Source organism: Onychostoma macrolepis, chromosome 01, assembly GCF_012432095.1.
Source record: "Onychostoma macrolepis isolate SWU-2019 chromosome 01, ASM1243209v1, whole genome shotgun sequence".
NCBI classification, from domain to species: domain Eukaryota; kingdom Metazoa; phylum Chordata; class Actinopteri; order Cypriniformes; family Cyprinidae; genus Onychostoma; species Onychostoma macrolepis.
Genome location: NC_081155.1, coordinates 22,815,302 through 22,839,571, shown reverse-complemented (window position 1 = coordinate 22,839,571; position 24,270 = coordinate 22,815,302). Strand labels below are relative to the sequence as shown.

General features: G+C 39.0%; 1 protein-coding gene across 12 annotated transcripts in view; it reads right to left on the bottom strand.

Moving 5' to 3' along the window:
- znf827 (zinc finger protein 827) overlaps positions 1 to 24,270 on the bottom strand; it is a 74,702-nt gene that overhangs the window by 13,839 nt on the left and 36,593 nt on the right. For all 12 annotated transcript variants that reach the window (XR_009272405.1, XR_009272412.1, XR_009272420.1 and 9 more), the window contains exons 5-9: positions 22,145 to 22,372; positions 7,706 to 7,945; positions 6,027 to 6,081; positions 5,840 to 5,940; positions 979 to 1,116 (exon numbers count right to left, since the gene is read on the bottom strand). Coding sequence is in view for 7 of the 12 variants with exons in the window: in XM_058784276.1 (XP_058640259.1) it covers positions 979 to 1,116; positions 5,840 to 5,940; positions 6,027 to 6,081; positions 7,706 to 7,945; positions 22,145 to 22,372 (762 nt within the window). In the remaining 5 variants the exon portion in view is untranslated. The remainder of the gene's footprint in view (positions 1 to 978; positions 1,117 to 5,839; positions 5,941 to 6,026; positions 6,082 to 7,705; positions 7,946 to 22,144; positions 22,373 to 24,270) is intronic.

Below are 24,270 nucleotides of genomic sequence, written 5' to 3'. Positions count from 1 at the left end.
CTGTCGGGCTAGTTTTTTTGGTGTGTTCCACACACCGGCACTCGTTGGGCTCACGTCTGTGACAGTTTGCCCACTTCAACATGTTGAATCTGCATCAGGACCGTCGGCGTGAGAGAGAACTCTGATTGGATGCTCAGTTTAGCGAACAAGTGCATGAGAATTCAAGCGAAAGAAAATGAAGGCAGCACAGAATGTTACATGAGCTTACACAAGCATTCAAATATGTGAATATTTTCATAACAACATGAGCCGCTTAAAATGAAGAAAGTTATCAACATAATTGATATTCAAAATGGTAAGCAAGTGCTGCTTTGTTTACGTTTCGTATATCTGCTTATATCTTGTATATGCTTGTTTCTCCTTTTGATTGACAAATATGTGCTATTTATAGCCTCTGAATTCACGGCATATTCAAACATCAATAACCGGTGAATGGAGAACACCGCAATCGGAGCTGTTTTTGTTGTGTGTCGTAGGTTTCGTGATAATGGAGATGGAATGTAAACGCACAGTTTACGCGATTGAAAGAACATGAAAATCTGAGTATATCTCCTATGACAACTTTCAGTGTTACATATCATTGAGGCTGAGAAAAGAACACAATGCTGCAGACAACAGGTAGCTAAATGCCGTTATGTCTGTTTTCAATGTTCGCAGAGTAAATATTTTTACATGGCTTTTTAAAAAATTCCAGGTAGCCGGTGTTTCGTATGCATTTGGCCAATCAGCGTACACTAACGTTACAGTTTTAAGATTTAGCGCCATGTCACGTTGATCAACATGGCATTTCATGTTGCATTTTTATTGGCTGGTCAGTAAACGTAGGTCGTAAATGTGATACTCTAATGGTCACATGATGAAAACACCAACTCACCAACATAGAAACATAGAAGGTGGATCAGAAAAATTTAGCAGGTAAAGTTGGTTAACCAGCTGAGCCAAACTGGTTGAATGTTGTTTGAGATCATGTATTCTCACCTGTGTGTAGGGAGAGATGCCTGGAGAGAGTCTGTTGGCGACCAAACACTTTGCCACAAACAGAGCAGGGAAAGAGCTGTTCGTTGAGTCTCCATTGGGCGAGTCCATTTCCTGGCTCACTACTCACCTTCTCTGGATCTGGATACATTAAAAATATATTATACAACAGTTAGTTCTGGTTCTCTAAACTAGTCCAACAGTCCAATGTTTCATTCTTTGTATCACTCTGCTTGTCTGCGTTCCCAGTGTTTCAGACCTCTTGTGATACTTGTTAAGTGATTCACATTTTGTCTCATTCCAGTTTGAAATCTTGGGATATTAAAGCTAAAAATTATTTTTGCGATTGCTCTAGACATCCTTGAGATCACAATACACATGCTACACAAGAACATTTACTTCCTTAGATGAATTTGTCTGAATTCTTGATATATCATACACTTGTGAGACATGAGGACTACTAATTGCAGGTACAACCGGGAAACCAAGAGACACGGAGGTTGGCAAGAGGTCAGAGTGTGTTCTGTCACTGCGCTGGATAATATGTTGATGAGTCTATACATCCAGATCAGGGAGCCAACAAGGTGTTTTTTTATCTTGACATTGGACTGTGTGCTTCTTTTTCACCTTTCATTAGAAGAGCGAGAGGAGGGGAAAGAGAGTGAGAGAGAGAGACAGCATGCCACACAAGTGGAGGAGAACGGCTGAATTAACCTTCTGATGAAGGTGGTTGGCTCGGCGTCAAATTAAAATGCAGCGCCACGCCTTTTCTCTCTCTCCGGAAGGAGGCAGAGAGAGAGATAAATAAATGAATAGATAAATAAATAAATAAACCGAAGAGAAATTCCGTCATCGTGCAACACAGCCCCTTCAAATAGATGTCTGGTGCAATATGAACGCCTGGCTGTAATTCTGTACAAAACAAGAGGCAGAGAGTTTGCCAAATGTTAAGCAATGTTTCTTTACGAGCCAAAACGGAACAGAAATATGTAAACTTATTTTTTTTTTAAAACAGCTGAAAGGGTCTTTAATCATGTCAAGGCATTCAGAGATGCATGTTTTGGGTTTGTAGGTCATATCAATGACTTGAGTTTTTTTTTTTTTTCTTATGCATGCACCGCAGAATTCTGAGCCGTTCAATAAACATTCAAGGGGCTTTTTGGATATGCAGCGGGTGTGTGCCCGTCCCTTTGGACTTGTGGTTTGCTCATAAATAGGCACATTTTTTACAAATTCTGTCATAAGCAATGCAGCCTCAGGATTGATGGGGGCATGGCAAGGAAAAGGGGGGCGAGTGGTTAGGGAGAAACAGTATTTTTTTGGCATATCAGAGAGGATTTAATGGTGGCAATTAAAGAGCAGATGCACTGGCCTTGGACGCAAGACCTGAAGGACATTTTCATGGGGCTGCTCGTATCTTCTGCCAGAGACCAAACCCAAAAGTCCTGACGGGAATAGTGTCTCAAAGTGGCCCAACGGGAGGGGTTGTCTGACTTGTCGGCACGCTTCCTCAAGAAGTCACAGGGAATGATGCTAAAAGTGCCCCTTTACTCCTCACAATGATCTTGACTGAAAGACACTTCTGAGTTAAATATATACGTCTACAGTGTAATCTAATGTCAGGGTGTCAATTTCATTGTTATCATGCACAGGGATGCCAAGGTTTTTATTGGTCCTAAAGCACCCGTTAAAACTAATGTAAGCCATCTATCCTGTGGTAAGTTCTGAAATCCATCATTATTTTAAAAGACATAAGGATAAGTGATGTCTTGCTTGCCTGCTCGATTTTACTGCTGATGTATTACTTGCTTCAGAAAAACGAGGCACATTACTTCGGTTTTAAGCCAATGGGGGAAAAGGAGGGAAATTATGGCCCAGAAGAAACTTTTGTTGCGCAGACCCTTCTCTTTTATCGATCAATGGAGTTCTCAGTGAATGTTTTAATTAAGTAACAACTTTTTCTCTCTTTTAAAATTCCTTAGGTGAAATAAAAACAGACACAAATAAGACAATTGTTGATTTACAGTAAAACGACTACACTTAATAATACAGCTCAGATAATTTGGCCTTGAAAGAATCGGATGAGAAGTATTTAAGAAAAAAGATGATGACGAGGCAATGTGTAGCTACTGACAGGTGAAAGTGAGACACACACAAAAAAATTAGCTTGCCAGTGTGAGAGTTTCTTTAGATTCCATAAAAAAGCAGGATATTAGACATCCCAGTTTGCAGGAAGTGCAAAAAAAAAAAAAAAGTGTTTTTTTTGTAAAGTTATGATTCAAAACTCTGCCTTTGTAAACGGGTGGTCACAGATATTTTTCAATATATTTTCTTTTGTGTTCCACAAATAACATGAAAGCAAGTAAATTATACCAGAATTAAAATTTTTCCATAAACTATTGCTTTATCCCCAAACAAGATCTCCTTATACCACTGACACCTTTAAGCACCTGTTGATACCAAACTTAATATTATTGGATGATGTTTTGACCATATTTGAATCTTAAAGACTCAACTTGATTAGTAGTGCCACACTACCAGCATGAATTAGCATCGCTAAACTGCATAATTAAACAAGGGTGCCATGTGTGTGCCATCTCCCAGCCGTCCCCCGCGCTGACCTGCACTGCATAAGAGCTTTAATTAAAACTACAGTGGGTGTTTTGCCCTCTGCTTCAATCTATGAGCGAGAAAAGGCAACACACAATCAGACACAGGACCCTGAATCAGCCTCGTCACCCCAGGGCCCACGGTTCCACTGAGTCACAGCGCTCATATGAACCTGTGCGTCTGACTCACGTCCCACCAAGCAGCAGCGCGGCGTGATGTGGTGCTGACAGCTCTGGTGTGACACAGAGCCTGGGGACTGCCAGGGAAAAGATGGCACCTTCCCACAATCCCTCAGTGGGGGGACATGAGCGAACGAATGCCTGTGCAATGCTCATGACTCTCACCTAATACCTTCATTTTCTTGTTGTTGATGCATTTTTCTCAGTCTCTCTCTTTCTCCTTTTCTCCCATTAAAAAGACTGGGATTGCTGGGAACCAATATCTAATATCTATTTAACAATATATGTTTAACAACCAGGCTCCATAACAAACTTAAAGAGTTTACCTGAAAATTAAAGTTCTGTCAAAATACTTTCAAAAGCATTAATAAATCTTAAAGATCTAAAACTTCTAAATGGTAGTGTATTTTCAAGTCTTTTTTGTCCATACATGAAAGTCAATTGTTTTTGTACTGTGCTGACTTTCATAAAAAGGACAAAAAAAGCTAAAACAAGTATCTTCTTCCAGGTGAATTAATGATAATACAATTTTTATTTTTGGGTAAACTATCCAGTTCCCTTGTTCAGTCAGCTGGATACAGGTTAACAATGCTAAATTTGGGATCAAAATATACAGAGTTCATGACTCTGCAATAAAAAATAAGGCATTGACGCTTAATTGAGACACTAGAGCATCTACATCAATGCCTTGAAGTGGTTAATGGTTTAATTAGTGTTATTAGACAGAGAAGAGACAGCCTCCGCAGTGATGCTGAAGATGACTCGGGGCAAGAGGCAAGGATAGAAGAGGAGTGTTACAAACACACACACACAAAGGATGACACAGACCCAATGAACATAAGTATACTCATGCAATTAAGTGAAAAATATGAAAAGAAGATGTAACAGCAGACAATGCCGTTCATCTGATGCAGCCAAGAGCAACATAAAGTCAATTTTTATACAGAAATGATCAAATTGGCCATACATACACACACACTGATTCAGTTTATCTTTTTGGCATAAATATGGAACTATTTTAGATCAATTCATTATTTTTCAACCACTGATTGCGCTGTTAAAAATAAAAAATTAGAGCTCTTTGTCTTAACTAAGGAGTGGGAGTTACTACCCACACTGGGTCAGAAGGTGTTAGACACTTAGCAATGAAATGCCAAAAAACATGGAGTAAGAGAAGAATTTGAAAGAGAAAGAGAGAAAGAGATGAAAAAGGTAGACAAGGGTCATGGCCGCTCTTATGTGATTTGTGTACGTCCGCTTTGTGTCTGCGTGTAAGAACGAACGCATGTCTGAGTGTGTAGTGAATTAACTTTCACGCACCCTGGACACGAAAAACCCAATCATTTTTTCATTAACTGGTGTAGGGAATCGGGCCAGGCGAGCGCAAACTAATTACCCTTTGCCAGAGGGGCCAGTAGAGGGAGGCAGGGAGTGCCAGCTGCCCAGTGCAGCGGTCTCAATGCTGGGTGGGAGCGCGAGGGGCCTCTGTAGCCTCGCATTAGATGAGAGAGGCGGCTTGTATGCATAGATCTATGTAGATGTGAGCAGGGTCCAAAATGAATACCAAAGCCGCACAAAAATGACTTGTTAGTGGACAGTACAATTGAAAGGAACATAATGTAGAGCCTACACTGAATTGTACAAACTACAATCTATGAAGGAGGTTTTATGCATGTTTATGACAACTGTCATTAAGTGTCATTCGCTCATTTGTCATTTTTAATGCAAAGATGACATTATTTGACCTAACCCTACCCCTACCCTTACCCCTAACCCTAGCCCATAACAAAGGCATCTCAAACAATGTCATCTTTGCATTAACTGAGCGAATGACACTTAGTGACAGTTGTCATAAACATGCATAAAAAAACCTTCATGTCAGTCTTATGCACACCCCTTCAAGTAAAGTGTAACCCAAGTATCATAAGATATGTGCTATTTGCCCACTCTCATAGGGACAGAATTTTATATACACTTTTGTCAACAGAAAAAACTATATTTATGAGCAGGTGTGTCATAAAGGCAATTTGTGAGCAAGTATAGGGTCCTGGTTGGTGTGGAGGAGGCGGTCTTACCTTGCTGGGTAACCCTGCTTGAAGATCCGGCTTCAGCTGGGGAAGAGCTCTTGGAGCGCGTGCTGAAAGGTGATTGTCTAAAGCGGTCGTCTAGGAAAGGGCTGGAAAATCACAAGCTACCATTAGATTCAATAAATGTGATTCGCTCCATTCTGGCAGCATAATAGGTGCACAACAGTAAACCTACCTGTGTATGCCGAATGATGCATTGTCTTTGTTTTCGTTAGCTTTACTTACTTTTTCTGAAAAAGAAAAAAAACAATGGAGTTAAAAGTAGGCTTGTTTTTGTGTTGTACTTACAAAAATCATATGCCACCAGTAGGTGTAAATAAGGCAATTATTTGTTAGTAGAACTATTCATTTATAAAGCTGACCATTAATCCATCCCTGATAAAAAGACAATCATAGCTGGTCTCCAGCAAATATTGTGTTTTGCACACTGGTAGATTAGAATGCTGTTTTGCTGGTAATGCAAGATCCAGTTTTTGAAAAATTGCTATAAAATGTTTTTTTCCCCCTTTAAAATTAATTTGTCAAACTCAATCATTTTGGGTAATTCTGCTAAATGCAAGATCCAGTTTGACCAAAATTGCTATAAAATATTCTTTTATTTATTTGTCAAACTCAGTGATTTCTAATATATTTCTAATAAATTCAATGCTTTCAGTAATAATAAAACAATAATTCAATTAATTTTTATAGTCATAAAAATAAATAGTTTCAGTTAATTTTATGATTAATTGGCGCTTTTCCACCAGCCAGAATGGAATTCTTGTGTTCCAGTAAAAATCTAAACATAAAATTGAGTAAATATATTCAGAAAATATGTTGAATATTGAATATTTGAAGACTTTTTTTTTCTTGTCAATTTATTTATTTATTTTTTTTGTTTTAAGCAAAAATCTAGCAAAATACATAATGCATTTGAATACATATTAGAATTGAATAAATTCAAGATAAATTCTCTGAAAAATATATTACACAATTTTACGTTAGATATTTCTACAAGAAAGACAAGACAAAAATACTAAATAAGAAATAATTAAGCCATGCATGATGAATTAAGACAGTCTTTTCAGCAGGGATTGCAGTGGTTAGATTTTTTTTAACCATGTTTTGCCAAACTGCTTTTAAAATCTCGAAAAACAGAGGGCAAAAGAGAACAGTGTCTCATGTCTGTCTGTCTATCTGCCTGTCTTTCTCTCTTCTGGTGGTCTGGTAATGACCTTGCTCCCTGGGTGGCACTTCCTAAGCCCCCTCTCCCTGACACCCTCTCGGTCACACAGCTCACAGAGGATGGAAGGGCTCTCTGCGTTGCCATGACGATGCTGCACAGGAGCAAGAGGGAGAGAGAGAGAGAGAGAGAGAAAGAGAGACAAGGGAAGTGTGTGCAACCGAGTGTGCTTGAGCCAGAATGTTTGAGAACAATCTGAGGGAGTCGAGGGTTGAGGGGTTATACATACACACTGTGCTGCTACACACCACTCCCATGGGGTAGGGGGGAGGTGGGAGGGTGCGAATGGCGTGCGTGTGAGGTTCGTGTATAGATATATATATGTGTGTGAGTGGGGGGAGGCTTTTTGTGATCAGCTTCCGAGGTGCTAGATGGCATTTAAAGAGAGCCGTAGCTGGCAGCGAGGAGCGCTGGGGGCAGGTTTGTCTCTGCTAATCCTCAGAACGCTCTTGGAAGAAAAGCTCAATCCTGCCATCATTTAACACCACAAATATCCCTCCACTCTCTAGTGTGTCAGTGCAGCAATCAGAGAAGACGATGAAGAAGAAAACCTGAAGACTGTCGCTGCGGAGAGCAGCGTTTTTTTTAAAACAGACAGTCCGCCCTTTGTTTCTTCTGTCATAGAGACTTACCAGACAGTTTGAAAAGCAGCTCAGAAGCCATTTTGACTGATATGTCCTGGGAGAAGAGGTCATTTTGGGGGCGGGGCAAAGGATCTGGGAGGTTAACCATTGGTTCCTTCTTCTCACATCCCCCTGAAGTGCTGAAGCCCAGTAGATGAGAGGAGGGAGGGGCCAATTCTAGGGGCGGGTCCACTTCCATAGGCTCCGCCTTCACTATGACGTTCTGGTGGCAAGCTTCTTTGTTATTCTCTGAAAATGCAAATGAAAGTGAATGTTAATCCATTTGCAAACGACCATTATAACACTGATTCTAATTAGCAGTGCATGCAAAGGATAGAGACAAACTTCCGCTTTAGGCAAAGATTTCAAGTAATGAAAGATTTTGCAGAAGTGGCCATTGCTATGAGTATATTTGGTAACAGCCTCAATGGTTTGAAAACATCTGACTCGAGACTAGAGCGGTGTCATTTGAAATGTGATAGTCAGTGGCAGTCCTGAGGCGAAATCGTGCATAAGATGCCTTCGGATGATGCTTGGAAAAAGTTACTGCTCTGAATGAGAGTGAGAGAATCCCATGAAATTGGCCACATTGGCCTTCATTTCTTTTATTTTAAAAGTAATTCTGTATATAATCCTCATTTTTACGGATTATAATTTGATTATGTCTTTGCAAATGTAACTGTAATCTATTGGAATAGATACATACACTTTTTAGTATAGCCTGTTGATTACGCTTCTCCACGTATGTTTTTGAAATAAGACTCTTATGCTCTGCTAAGTTACATTCAATATATTGAAATATTATTACTGATATGATTTCTTTTTGAATATATTTAAAACTGTAATTTATTTCTGTGATGCAAAGCTGAATTTTCAGCAGCCATTACTCCAGTCTTCAGTCACATGATCCTTCAAAAATCAGTCTAATATGCTGATTTGCTGCTCTAGAATCATTGCTTATTGTTATAAACAGTGCTTAACATTTTTGTGAAAACAATAGTACATTATGCTTTTCAAGAATCTCAATGAATAAAAAGTTTAAAAGTACAGCATTTATTTGAAGTAGAACTTTTTTGTAAAAATGAAAGTCTTTACTGTCACGTGTTATCAAATTAATGCATTGTTAACAAATAAAAGTATTAATTTCTTACTAACCCAAAAGTGTTGAACAGTAGTGTGTATCCTTTGCCATCATCTAACACTCATTAAATTTCATTTCACAATCATAGAATGGCAAATCACAAAACGAACATACTGTTGTGATGCTTAAATTCACTTTATTAGCAGTTTATTGGTTATTTATTGGTTTAATCTAAAAAAAAGTGAAGGGCCTGAGCCACACCTAGGCACCAGAATATCTCAAAAAGAGGAGGCTCTCTTGAATTGCGCCAGTGAACACCCTGGCAATCTCATACTAACGTCCCGGTAACGTCACCCACATTTTCTGCATTGTGCAAAACCAAGAAGCAAGATTCTGTTACCCATAAGCCCCCTGACCAAAGGGAGCACAGACGTCAACTCACTGTCATGTGCAACATATTTAAATTTGAGCCTGGTTGTCCACTTTGTGACTCATTTGAGTTTTAAACTGCTACAGAGACAAGGGCATCATTGAGATAAGGCTGTTAGAAAAGGCGGTTAAAGCTGAAGCAGATGTCTATAATTTGGCTTCAAAAAAAGGGTTTGAAATCTGGTCAAAATGACTCAGAATTTTTTTTCTTACTCACTGCTCTAGGCTAAGCCAAAGTCAAAAAGAAAGAGTACAAAAAAAAAAAAAAAACCCAAAGACCTTCTCCAATACAATCAATTCCTAGTCCACCTCTTAAAAAAAAAAGTGAACCTGAAGATCTCATTTGTACCAGTCGAACAAATACCAAACTTTAGCACAGATTAAACCAGATACATGGCGAGTTTATGTTTTGTTTTTGTACATTTGCAGTCATAAAGTGCTGTGGTATAAAACAGAACACAACAGTGAGGGTTGAACTTGACAGTACATATACAAACTTCTAAAGGTTTCAAGAACTTTCTATGGTTAGCCTAAAAAGCATACAAGCGCCACGACAAGACAAAAAACACAGACAGTCAGTGAGCTCATAGGAACGCCAGAGTTCTTTTAATGAAAACCAGCTCTTGTAAACTCACTCAGCCTTTCTGATATAGAAAAACAAAGAGGTCTGCTCCCTACGCTTAGACTGGGTAGAAAAACGTTTAGCCTGTTCATCTTATCAGATCAGACGTCTGACAGTATGTACAGCTGAGCGGTAGATGGCATATGCTTCTCAGGGGTGACCACGCTTGATCAGACAGCTGGGGAGGGAGGCCGAGGGGGCGTAATCATATGAATTTAGTCTGGCCGGAGATGAGGGAGCAGGAGATTGTGGGTAGGCCGGGTGACCTCCACCCCTCCCGTTAACAGTGAGCGTTATTGGGCAGGGTCTGTTGGAGTGTTGTTGTCTGGATCTGACCTAGATTGTGTGCGTGTACAGTGTATGTTTACAGTGTCTGAGTGTGTAGGGGGGTCAGTAGTGTGCCCAGGTGTCAGGAGCTGGAGGAGGCAATGGCACACGGGGACACTGACAACCACTAGCCCGTTAATCCCTTAATAAAGTGCCTGGAGCCAGATTGAGGGCCGGGGTCATTTAGGGGACACGCAGTCTCCCAACACACACACACACACACACACAGAGCAATGCACTCTCGCCTTGGGTTCAGTGACGTCAGTGACTGCTTTCAAATGCATTTGTACACACGTATGTAAAAAATGTAGAGCGGGTCACTATGAGGAAGAGAGCGCAACCCTAATCAGCAGTGTTTTGAAAGCATCTAAAATAGCCAGTGTGTTAGATATGCAAATTATCATGAGTAAATAAATGTGCAAATACAGAAAGGAAAACACAAACAAACACACACACACACTGAAAGCGCAGGGAGGTTAAACCGAGGCTGACCAGTGGCAACTATCTGTTTAGCCATCTGGTCTATCAAAGATTCCTGCCTGTTAAACCTCTTGTGAGCTCTGAGAGTTATAAACAAGTGCAGATTTACGGAAAACAAATAGAAAACACAGGCACACCGAAGCTACAGACATGTCATGCTGTGGTGCCCATGTGGGAAATGCAGGATCGAATTCAACTGGCATTGTGTCCTGATCACATTTTCTGGTTTCTTACTAGTGAGCACATATGCACACCAATATGCTGATAACTACCAAAATCAGCTCATGACATCAAATCAATAACCCAGTCATGTTCAAAAAAAAAAAAAAATAAAGCATTAAAACCCCCAGTGTGTTCCAAAATACATGCAGGAAATGTGTTTAGAACTTATATTCTCCTCTGATGTTTGCAGTTTCTATGACTGTATGACGTCTTCTTTTGTATGAGAGGAGAACACATTTTTGTATTTCTTTCGGGGTTAATAAAGAGTGGGACTGTATATTATATTTCCTCCTCTACTGTAAAATGGGTACTATGGTTGGATGCACTTAAATCCACAGTAAAGGATGCTTTTCTGTTGCATATCACACATGCACAGGTTAAGGGGTTTACATGAGTAATGGACAAAATATGGCTGTGTTGATCAGTTTATGTTTAAAGGAAAACAGTTTAATGTGTTTATATGACTACACTTGTGACCAGCCTATGAAGAACATGCATGTAAACATGATCTATGATTTCCTGTCTTTGACAATGAAAGGTGTGGGAAAGACAAATTAATATAGTGTTTCAAATTCGTCAGAGCACTTGAGGGTCCCATCATACCATATTTTTTTTTGGAAAGGTTTATTTAAATGCGCATTTATTAAACATTACATATAGAAATATCTGCTATTATGCTATGACTGTTCAGCACAAAGGTGAACACAGATAAAAAATAGGAACTCCAGTGTATGAACTGTAAATTAAAAGATTTCGTAACTTCTGTCATGTGAAAAGGACAGAATTTTTTTTTGTCCTAACAAAATTGTATGTGAATACTTGAGTGCATTAAGAACTTTCTGACTGATTATAGATTGCAAAACAGAAAAATTATTATATTAGGGTAATTATTTGATATTTTCATATCTTATTCAAGTAAGCATTATTCTTTTATTTATTTCTACAGTAATTAAATTGTCCTATTTTTGTCATCATCATCATGATAATATATATCATGGTGATGATATAAAGACTCATTCCACAGAGATTTTGCTATATTGTTTATACCGTTTTATGTAAATATATTTGAGGTATGTAAATATATTCACACATTTCCACAAGTTATTGACATGCTAAAGTGAGAAAGAAATGAGAATAAATGAGAAAATAAAGCATGGGATGTGCTTGATGTTTAAAAGTTATTAAGCCTAATATACTTTCTGCTGTCTGCTCTTGTCTGAATAACTTTTTTAGCTTTAATAAGATTCAATGTAGATTTAGTTCATACAGTGAAGATTGGGGAGTGCTTTATTTTTAGATTTGATTATTCAAATTTTGTAGTATTTCTTACTACTGTAAAACAGAAATGCTACTGTTAAAACCAGTGTACCTGAAAAACTGTACTGTTACTGTATTTATATCTTTCATTTGTAATTTGCTTCTTTGTTCTTATTTTTAATAACAAAGAAATTAACAAAAAACAACTATATTGTGATTTACATTTTTATCATGAAAAACCATTTTTTAAATAAAATTTTGTAATATTGCCCACCCCTAAAATGCATTTTCTTTTTTTAAATCAGCATCAAGATTTTAGGTGAAAAGTCACATTCTTTCATCTCACCTTTTTGCTTTCCCTCTTTATTTTAAAAAGTCCTCCATTGTGACAGATTAGTTTTCAAAAGTATGAATATTGAATGCAGTTTCTCAATTAATGTGGGCTCAAACAAACTGCATGTATAATAAAACTTATCTAAAAAAAAATCAGTTTTAAAAATAGCTTCAGACAGTGTAAAGCATGTCACACCACACGACATGCCAGCTTGACAAAAGGATGTCATGTCAACTACCTATAATTATATTATGTGACTGCATTCACCCACCAGTACTTCTACGTCAAACATCTCAGAGGCGCCATATGAGAAGCTGCTGAAGGTTGGTGACAAAGACATGCGCCGCAAACTTCACCCTCATTTAGACAATAAAGGCATGAATCAACCATCGTTCCCACTGCATCCGTTTGGCATACTAAACAATCTGACAGCCTCAGAGCATTAGTCATTCAACACATGCAAACCCCACTTGTCACATGCACTTTGATGCACTGTACAGTAGCCTGAGAATATGAATTTGGAGGTGAGAGTGAGAGAGAGGAAGAGGGAGAAAGGGAACCGATGCACACAGAAGAGATGCAAATAGGGAAGAGGAGGGGGGAGCAGAGAAATCAGGAAGAGGAAACAAAGATAGAAAATTGGGATAGGTTAGACAAGAGAATAGAAAATTAGTCAGGTGGACTAGTTTATCTATTTTTGTTTCATCTTTGAAAGGTTGCATTTTATTTTATTTTTTAAGCCCAATTTTCCATTTGTATATATATATATTTAAATATTCATTTATTTTATTATTAAACATTTATTTTTGATTTGTGCACATTGTATATTAATTGTATTAGTTTTTTTATTTAAAAAAAATAATAATTAAATAAGATTTTAACGTAAAAAAGACACATGCATCAAAGGGGCAGATGCAGTGAACGAAAAGCTAGAGGTGAAAAGATATACAAAAAAAGAGAGGGTGAGATGAAGGAGGAGAAGGATAGAGAACGAGGTTGTCATTCTGCACTACGTCTCCTCTGGCCCGATGGAAAGGATGACCCGCTTAGACACGAGGTGAAGAGTTCAGCCGCTTCAAAGAGGTCCAGAGCAACCGCAGCCCGCAAAGAGACAAGGGAGAGCTGATCCCAGACCAGCGGCCGAACAGCCTCTCAATAATTCAGCACATCATGATGCAACGCTCACCTCAGTTGGAGAGAGAAAGCGAGAGAGAATCAGTGCTCCACATGCCCCTGAAGAGTCTACTGGAGGGATGCTGGGTTGTGTGTGATGCAGGAAATGGTCAAATGGCTGCGCAGGCTTCACAGTGGTTTCATTTCACGGGGAGGAGTGTCTGCACTCTAGATTGGTGAAAAGGCAGTTATAAAATACACGTGGGGAAATCTTTTAAGCTGGTGATGGGTGAGGATGGTCTACTTTTTCTTCAAAAACTCCAAGAAGGTTAGTGTGATAGTGTGCTAGTTAGCCGTTTGACAATTTGTATGTTAAAAGGGATCGATCACCCAAAAATAAAATTCTGTCATCTGGTACCTTTCTGGGCCTTGAATGTGGTAGGACTGTTTCTGTCTATGGAGGGTCAGAAAGCTCTCGGATTTCATCAAAAATATCTTTATTTGTGTTCCGAAAATGAACGAAGGTCTTAGGGGTTTGGAACGACATGAGGGTGAGTAATTAATGACAGAAATTTCAGTTTGGGTGAACTATCCCTTTAAGACACTGTTTTGCTAAATTCATCTTTTTTTTTTTTAACAGCCTCAAACTCAACTTTTGTAATGAATCCACAATCAACAAATTCAAATTTCATTAACATAATTACTGTCGCACTTACAACGTTCCTATTATTATGCATAATCCATGGGTTCATTTTTCCAGAGAACTATTATGGGCTAAATCTAGCCCATTTGTAAAGAATATCTGTCAGTTACTCTGTTGGGGGGTTATTAAATTGCATTCAAACTGTGCCGTTTCTTAATAATTACTGAACTATGAACACATGCAAATGAATGTCTTTGGCCACTGCGTCACTTTTCTGATTTGAACTCGAAACTATACAGGACTTCCTTTGGAACATCAAGTCCAGAGGTTCTGTTCCCAGTATCACCATTCAGGTGATCATCAAGGACCACTCTATTAAAATATTTCAACATTGGTCAAATAGAAATATTAAGTTGAAGCTGTAGGACTGTGAGCAACATACTCATAATGCCATATTCTGATTAATATCAATATTTCTGACAAATAACGCTGCTGCAAGAGACTCAACCCTTGACTAGCCCTTTGCAGTTCAAGAGCCCTTAAAAAACTTGTACATTTTGCACTCCAATTCCAAAATACTAATCCCTAAAAATAAATATATTTATTCATTTAAAGCAATGCAATCTTAAAACTTCACCTGTCTGTTTAGAAGTACTTGAACTTCTCTGGTCGGTTTCATTATTAATATCATGGTCAAACTACAGTGCTGCATTCAGAGTTTATCAGGGAGTCAAAAACAGACCAGCTCACAGACTTTGAGTGCAAACAATAATACCTTTCCATTTTGTCGATTTTTGAGACTTGGGTCATGTTTAGCATAAGAATCCAACTTTTTAACAGTGTAAATAAGTCAGAATGCATGAAATAGCATTAGACATCCCCTTTAAGTATAAAAACACCAAATATTTTTTAATAAATATTTTTAAAAGTGCAAATGTTCAGGGTCATGCTGTGTACCGCCTAAAGGAATTTCACCATCTGAGAACCACTGGACTAGTCAATAAGAAGTTTTTCATATTCGTTTTCACTATACACATTTACAATCACTGAAAAAAATGTCACTGCTCTTCTATTGAAGGCCACTCTCTGTCAAAATAAATTTATTTAGTAATAAGTTCTAAATTTCTGTATGATTCTGAAGTGGGATTTTTGAGGTCATGGCCACCCAGCAGCCTACCACAGCATTTCTGGCTGGCATGGCTCATGTTGTCTTGCTGCTGAGCTCTGTGATGATGCCTCTAATTGGCTTTGGGTATAATAAAAAAAGAACAAGAACCTGGCAGAGAAGAGGAAGAGATGACCAGGTCAGGAAACAATCCCCCTGAGAAAAAGCTGCAATTGGTTGTATCTCTATCTGTATGGACAAATACAGGTTGCGCTGTGGAGGATGAGAGGATGGCAGTCCTCTCTTAGGTCCTGTGTGCCCCCTGGTGCAGCGCCACATCAGGGTCCATCTGTTGAAGCCCAGGAACCATCAGTGCAGAGGGACTAACACGGCAGTGGTAATTAGCCCCAGGATGCAAACAGCTACCATCAAACAGATGTGGGGGAAGTCGACACATTGTTAACTGGTTTGATGGGGGGTGGGTGGGGAGGTGACCTACTTTAAATCGTGTGATGCAACACCTCAAAACGGGAGAGCTGCTATCCACACCATGAAACAAACTAACAAAAATTTCTTACTGATGTCTTGTCAGTGCTTACCGAATTAGACCAAATTGCTAAAAGCTAACCAGGCCCAGTGGTCAAGTTCATCATTTTTGGTAACTTTCACACAATGGTACCATGAACTTGGGACCATTAATCAAATGGACACTCCCCCAGGAGTGTTGTGAAGTTACATGAGCAGATGCACTTGTATTTCTGTGGCAGAGAAGAACTACAGTATCATGAACAATTTGATCCGCCTGAGTTGAATATATGCAAGACCCCGGTGGACAGTGATTGTTTAAAGCTTTATTAAACATAAAAGTATAAGAAGAATAAAAACATATAAATACAAAGTTCTGTCATGAAACTCTAGATGGCGCAGGCCAATAGGTTCTAACTCAATCTGATATAATGACATCTTTATCACATGGCACAGGTGATTGGTTTCTCTTTGCATCAGCAGCCAATGAGCTTGCTGCTCAGCATTCAAATACTTGGCTAGAGCTTGTTGTAGCAGTTACAGCACGCTTTAGAAACCCTCCATCTTCCCCAGCTCCACCTGTACAGATCTGCCACAGGGTAATTTCAAGTATTCTACACATGGGGGTTATTTCATATATCTGACACTGGACCACAAATCCAGTCATAAGGGTCGGTTTTTTGAAATTGAGATTTATAAATCACCTAAAGCTGAATAAATAAGCTTTCCATTGATGTATGGTTTGTTACACATTTTCACTATTTGAAAATCTGGAATCTGAGGGTGCAAAAAATCGAAATATTAAGAAAATCACCTTTAAATTTGTCCAAATTAATTCCTTAGCAACACATATTACTAATCAAATATTAAGTTTTGATATATTTATGGTAGGAAATTTACAAAATATCTTCATGGAACTTGAATATACTTAATATAATATTACTTAATATCCTAATGATTTTTGCCATAAAAGAAAAATCTATCATTTTGACCCATACAATGTATTGTTGGCTATTGCTACAAATATACCCGTGCAACTTACGACTGGTTTTGTATTTTGAGGGGGGTCAGCCGGTAAAAATCGCGTTCCGGGGAGTAAAATACATGTTTTTTGGCGGGGTTCCCCTGGAAAAATAGCCAACACTGGCTAAAGTCAACAAACACAACTTGAAATATAGCTGCAAGCAGCAGTTACGGAGCCAAGCACTCCAAAAGCAAAATGAGGAGCTAAGCATGGCATGGAGCATCAGACCAAATGCAACAATGAGTAATAAAAGCAATTTTAGGATGACTGTAATTGAAATGGCTGAAAAAAATCATAAATACAACCTCCAGTAATATGATTAAATGGCTTATCACTTTTGACCAATAGTAATCAAATCATTTTGGTGTGTTCTGTGTGAGGTGACAATGGCACACACACAATTTGTTGTCATTATGTCGAAGCTTTGCAGAGATATAGCCTCAGAGTCATTTTGGCACCGTGCCTCAAATTTTTAGCGGCGCTGTACGAAAACGGTTTTGTCTATCGACACGAAATCCATAACTTTTAGTCAGCACAGTCTGAAGATGATCTGACTCGATTTTGGGGAAAATCGGATCAACGGTTGAGGAAGAGTTCGAAAAAGTACGTTTTCAACATAAATCAAAATGCCGGACAGGAAGTTTGGCCCACAATGGCATAATTGGTATGTATGTTGTCGGCATGACCCAAGGAATAATTTGAGACCAGTTACAATAGGCTAATGCAATCAAAAGTTATTAGCATTTTTGGAAATTTCATTATTAATAATTAATGAATGGTTTATTACTCTTGACCAATAGGTGGCGCTATTACCAAACTGATGTGGCGTGGTCAGTGTGTGGTGACAATATCACATACAAAATTTGGTGTAAATATGTCAAAGTTTCGCTGAGATACAGCCTCAGATGCAGTTTGGCATCTTTCCAGCAAATTCGTTGATGCACTAAAAGAAGACCGTTTTGTATATCGACACAAAAGCCATAACTTTTTGCCAGCATGGTCTAAAGATGATCCAAGTCCAATTTGGTGAAAATCGGATTAACGGTCTAGGAGGAGTTCGAAAAAGTAGGTTTTCAACATGAATCAAAATGGCGGACGGGAAGTTCAGCCAATTATGGCAAAATTGGTATCGATGTTCTCGGCATGAATCAAGGAATCTATCAACATGAGTTTGATTACAACAGGCTAATGTAAGCAAAAGTTATTAGCATTTTTAGAAATTTCATTATAACTTTTGACCACAAGGTGGCACTGTCCACAAACTTTTTGAGTACCTTCAGGGCATGGTGCCGAAGAAGCATACCAAGTTTTGTAAGGATACGTCTATGTGTTCGTAAAATATAGCATTTTACAACAAAATTCAAAATGGCCGACGCCCAAAATGGCTTACATGGGAAAATTGGATATGGTTCGACTCAGCATGATGCACCGAATCTAAAGAGACCAGTTTTGTATTTTTGGCCAAACCATTGAGAAGTTATAAGCAAAAATATAAATTTTTAATATCTCCTGACCACTAGGGGGCACAGCCCCGAAACACTGCAGGTAGCCTCAGGTCATGCTTGTTACAACACACACCAAGTTTGGTCTCAATACGCCAAACTGTTACGAAGATATAGCCTCACATCCATTTTGAGTGCTTTTCGTAGAATTCGTTCATGCGCTATTCGAGAACGGTTTGACTAATCAACTTGAATTCCACAACTTTTTGCTGTGGTTAGTATTGACACTGTTCTCTATCAGTGTGCCAAATTTTACAACTTTCCCGCAAGCGGTTCTATGGTGCTTGGCCCCTAATAAGTAAGAATAATTATTAATGCATGTAATTTTTTAGCTAACATCATCTAGACTTTTAAATATTAGCACTAAAATGCTAAACTTAAAGGGGTCATCGGATGCAAAATTCCCTTGACAAGTTGTTCTGCACAGACCGATCCCACGATAGTTGATGGACAGGGCTGTTTTACCTTAGACCCGCCCTGAGTGAGCTGAGAGCTGTCTGCCATTGCATCGACTCCGGTGCAGGGGAAGACAAGAATGTCTCCGATTAAGTGATTGAGGTGTTTTGTTGTTAGATGTAATAATGAATATAGCAGTTGTCATTTACTCCTGACATCGGAGCCGCTGAAGACGCAGAGGATTAACGTTACTTTAATTTTTGAAGGGAATGCGCCGATCAAGATCCAGCTTCATCTACAGAAGAAGTGAGGGTAGATGAGTAAGGGTTTTTATGAATCTTTGCAAATCGCCTTTCCTAATAATGTGCTAGTTTGCCAGTTTTGCGGCTGACGTTTACAGTCTGCTCGTCACCCCACGGAAGAGAGGGGCGGGGTCAGCAGAGCTCATTAGCATTTAAAGCAACATGGACTAAAAAACAGCTTGCTGAAAACAGAGCTGATTTTGACAGGGTAAAAAGGGTGTTTTTTACACTACCATTGAGAAATTTTAACCAAAGTATGTTATAGACTTCTCATTAAGACCCTAAAGAATCATATCAACTTGTGGAAAATGGGCATCCGATGACCCCTTGAAGTGTTTGTGTAAACCAAACTCACAGTCAGTGTAGAAACTGGCTTCACATGGACAACAACTGCTAAACATGAACTGTTAATATCATTCCTGAGAAGCTAAATGTAAAGATCTACTTCTTCTCGCTGCCGTTTCATCTGATATCCTGTATTGCCGCTCGTTGTTTTTGAAAACAATACAATGGCGAGCATGTCAAGCATAAATATTTAGTGAACACAGTGAGTTTGCATGCGCAGTCTGCGGAAGTTCGCACGACAGTGCCAAACGACACAATAAACAACCACACAATACACAACCCACATTGCATGTCATGTAAAGCCATGTTAGGTGGCCTTAAGAAGAACGAGGGGGTTGTCAAGACATCCTCGGTCAGCAGGGCAGTGTGCTTATGAGCATATGAGCCAGACGGAGACGACCTTCCCCCAAATGACCTCTCAAGACTGCACCACTGCATCACACACACAAGACCACAGACGATGTCATTGTTTCCATGGCATTGATCCCCAGCCTGCAGCTAGCAGAGCGCGGCTCTTTAGATCCACTTGGTTGCATGTCTGCACGCCGCGGTGGCCGCATTGAGACGGATCTGCGAGGCCATGTCGTGTAAAACTGCTTCAGCTTGACAACAAACAGGCTAATTGGTCCCTGTTCCTGGCCTCTGGAGACGGAGAGAGAGAGAGGCTGAGGAAACACATCCTAGAGGTGGGGTGAGCGGGAAAGAGGCTCTCGCTTGTAGTAGCACATGGAGAGTTTTGATGTGGGAAGTCACGGAGACCTCTCATTGAGCTTTACGCACACACATAATGCTCAACGACAACGTGAGCAAAGCGTACTTAGTCCTATCCTCACGTCTTACCACTCTCCATACTCATAGACTTGGTTCTCTAGTTCATGCGCACACTTTCACTCACTCTCTGGGGAAACGTGACCTGGGGCTGTGCAGTCAGGAAGCACACGTGTTAAAACCAGCTCTCTCTTGGTGCGGCTGAGTCACGCTGAAGTGTAAGGCATCATGGGGAGGGAGCAGCAGCAGCTGGTGTGTGGTGCCCGTCAAATACGCTGCTTTAGAGTGAATCACTCCCTATCATCCTCTGTAATAGACTACTCTAGATCTTGCTCTCTCTCTCTCTGACAAGTGATTTTCTCACTCATTTTCTGTTTATCTGTCTCTTTCTCCAGCTCTTTTATTACCTTCTAAAATCCCTACGTCTAAAATCCCACTTCTGTGATCTCACAATTATTTTGTCAAGACCTGATAGAAAATATGGTCATTTTATTTCAAGTACTTTAATTATTATTTTTTGAATACTGCAGGGTTTTTACATTTTTTATTAATGATTTAGGACTGGGCAATAAAGTTCAAAGTATGCTTCAGCCTTCCACGTTCTGCGACATTTTGCTCACTGTGCGTGTCATGTAATTTTCATCAGTAAGGTCCGCGGACATCCGCGCACACCGTCTGCATGCAGCCCAATTTATGTGTCTGTGCAGACAGTGTGCGTACAACAGCACATACACAAGGAGACTGTTGTTGGGAATCCACTAGGTGTCAAACTCATCCATTTGCACTCATCCGTGCTTGAATACATTTTCAACTCTGCGCAGACACAGCTGTGCGTGAGACAGAGTGGAACGCGGAATATGAAGTATAGCTGGGCCTCAAAGTTGTCCAACAATGTTCCACTCTCTCCCTATTAGCAACCTGTCACTTAAACAATCACCACAATTAGCAAATGACAACGATCCAATCAAGTCCAAATGGAAACAAAATCAAGTCCTGTCCTACATTTTTTTCTTGTAGTTTCACTCAGATTTATGTCACAATAAGAAAGAAAAAGCAATCAAAATTTCAGTTTTATGCCGACTTCAAGGTGGAAATCTCTCAAAATTCGATAATGGAGTCTGATTCATGGAGTCACCCAAATGATTCATGATACATATACATGTTTAGTCATTGATTATTTTGTGATACAAAGGCAAAACAGTCACTACACATTTTGTTAAACTCAATTTGTTTGTCAGATTTGGTTTTTGTTTAGTTCAGAATCGTCTTATCAATAAAGCATTTTTCCCACAAATAAAGTTGCATCTTTGTGGCGGTGAGTCTATTTCAACTGCATTTAAACACAAAAGTGTACACAAAGTGGATGTGACATAGAATACTTTTTAGACCTGAACTTTTTCAATCCGCTTGTATTGTAGAGTTCAAATAAAGATTGGACCAGCGGCCCAAAACAGCAATCAATGGGTTTATTTTGGCAGAGGACTGCCCAGGATAAAAAGCACATTGACTGAACAACATGAAAAGGAATTGACCCTTTTCCTTCTGCCCAGAACACATGAGTGAGTGGAATGGACAGCAGCAGGTCAGAGGGAGAGAGAGAAAGTGCAAAAAAAAGAAGGAGTGAAATGGCAAAGAAAGATAGAAAGACTAAATTTACAGACAAACACAAGCTAAACAGTTGCTGGATTTTATGATGACCTGACAGTGTTTTACATAATTTTACATAATGTATAGACATATTTCTGATGTAAATATACAAACTTTAGCTTATTCTTTAACCTTAGTAGTACTGTTGCATTAAGAGTCTTCTAAATATGACCTTGGCAATGTGTGGGGAAAAAAGAAACAGAGAATGCAAAACACACACATCTCTCTCACACACACCCGCTCACTCAATCCTCTGGCCTTTGAGTTTCCTCAACAGCATTCATGAATTCAAGCCTGATTGCATGCACCAAAATACATCTGCTGACCTGAGAGCTTCATAAGCAGTTCAGAGGCCACTTTCACGTTGATGTCCTGGCTGAGTAGGCTGCTCTTGCCCAACATCGGGCTCCCCTCGTCTCGTGGCTTGGTGGACCCTGGGGGTCCTTCTTGGCAGAAGGTATAGCTTGGTACCCTCTGAGAGCTCAGGGGCTCTTCCGCCTGGGGCTCCTCCTTGACACAGAATGTACCCTTTAGGGCCTCCTTCTGGTTCGCTGCTGTGGGGCAAGAAAAAAGACAAGCAATAGTTTTGAGAACTACATCCTGAAGCCCATGTTTTTGTTGATGGCAAAGTTTTAAAGTGTATGTACTATATTCCATGTCTTCTTAAGCTGGATGATAGAAATGTGTGGCTAAAAATATGGTTTGTTAGTTAGTTTAGATAAGTCTGCATCAATGCAGAAGATGATTTAGGGGTTTTGTATTTGCTTCTATTAATACTAATTTGTATAGCTTTGGCTCCATATTAAAAGAAAGGAAACCTTTTGAGAAGACAAGATAAATAGATCAGGAAGCAAAAGGCTAAATTGTCTTTTCGAATTTGGTGGACATGATGAGCCTTCTGGGGCTAAACCGAAAGCCCAGCAGAAACAATTTCACAGGCAGTTTTATGGAAAATATGGACTGTGTTGTTTCTGAATCATCTAACAGTGTGAACATCTAAAAGAGTGTTTATGCTGACTGTCTGTAATTACACTGAAAATGACTGATGATGATATATTTCCGCCGAATTCAGATGAGTGTAAGAAACATTTCTATTCTCACTCAATATGCTGTAAAAGTGGGCCACTTCTAATCAGGCTTCAATGAATAATTAATATTAAGACATGGAGCCCCTTCTTATCAGTGCCAGGAACAGAACACAGGCCACTGGTTCGATTTGACACACACGTTTGTTTTCTATGTTGGTTACGACTTTGTTTTTATATCTAATGATATTTTCTTTCCCCTAATATTATTGCTAACCCTTTTGCATCTTTAGAAAAGTCAGTAAGATTTTTAAACGTTTTTGAAGCAGTCTCTTATGCTCACCAATTTGACATTTATTTAATCAAAATTACAGTCAAAACAGCAATATTGTGAAATGTAATGATCAATTAAATGCTGAAGTAAGTATTAATTGCTTTCAAAATGTTTGAATGGTAGTGTACAAAAGACTGGGTTTGGGGGAAAAAAACTGAATGAAATCCACACATCTATTATATACGAAATAAAGGTACAATCAAAGAGTCAAAGATTCAGATCAAAAAAGTTTAAGTGATGGGTTACAGTACAAAATGTGCATATTGATGATCCAGTGCATTGTCAAAAGGTGAAAGTGCACAACGGATCAAGACAGGAAGCTTGGCGTTCTTCTGAATTTACAATCTGACTAGGTGTGTGGATTCCTTTATGTCTCTGTTTCAGATTTTAATTAAAATATGATTTAGTAAGTTTATTAAACCGCTCTCCTTGTGGATATTGTGGGCTGGTACCCACGATGCAGGTGATTTCAGGTTTTAATAACCATTTAGGAACATTTGTTCCCCACGATGTAGGTAAAACCTGAACTAGACCTGTAAACGCACCTCTCACCGCACCATGCATGCGCTGTAAAAGCCAGAGTTTCTTCTCTTTGTGTCAGTCTTCGACACGCGTTCATGACAATACCATGATGCACAATCTGTTGCTATCTATGCAGGGTCAGAAAGGATTTCATCAAAATATCTTAATTTGCGTTCTGAAAATGAACAAAGATCTTATGGGTTTGGAACAACATGAGGGTGAGTAATTAATGACAGAATTTTCATTTTTGGGTGAACTATCCCTTTAAATTTTAAATCAAGCTTACAGTTCTGAGTTTCAGTTCTGTTAAGGAGGCCATTTTCAATAAAAACATTTTATTTTTGATATACTTGATCAATAATTGATTTTTGTGAATTTTTAACCAAGTGGACAACTTTTTTAAAATCAAAATGTTATAACTCGATCTACCAATGTTACAACTTATGCCAGATGCACGTACATTTATAATGCTATATTTTTAATAACCTCGTTAACTTAAATATTATTAACAGGTTAAATGGGAACACAACAATTATATTTATTGTAGTTTCCATTCTCCACTGAAGAAGTT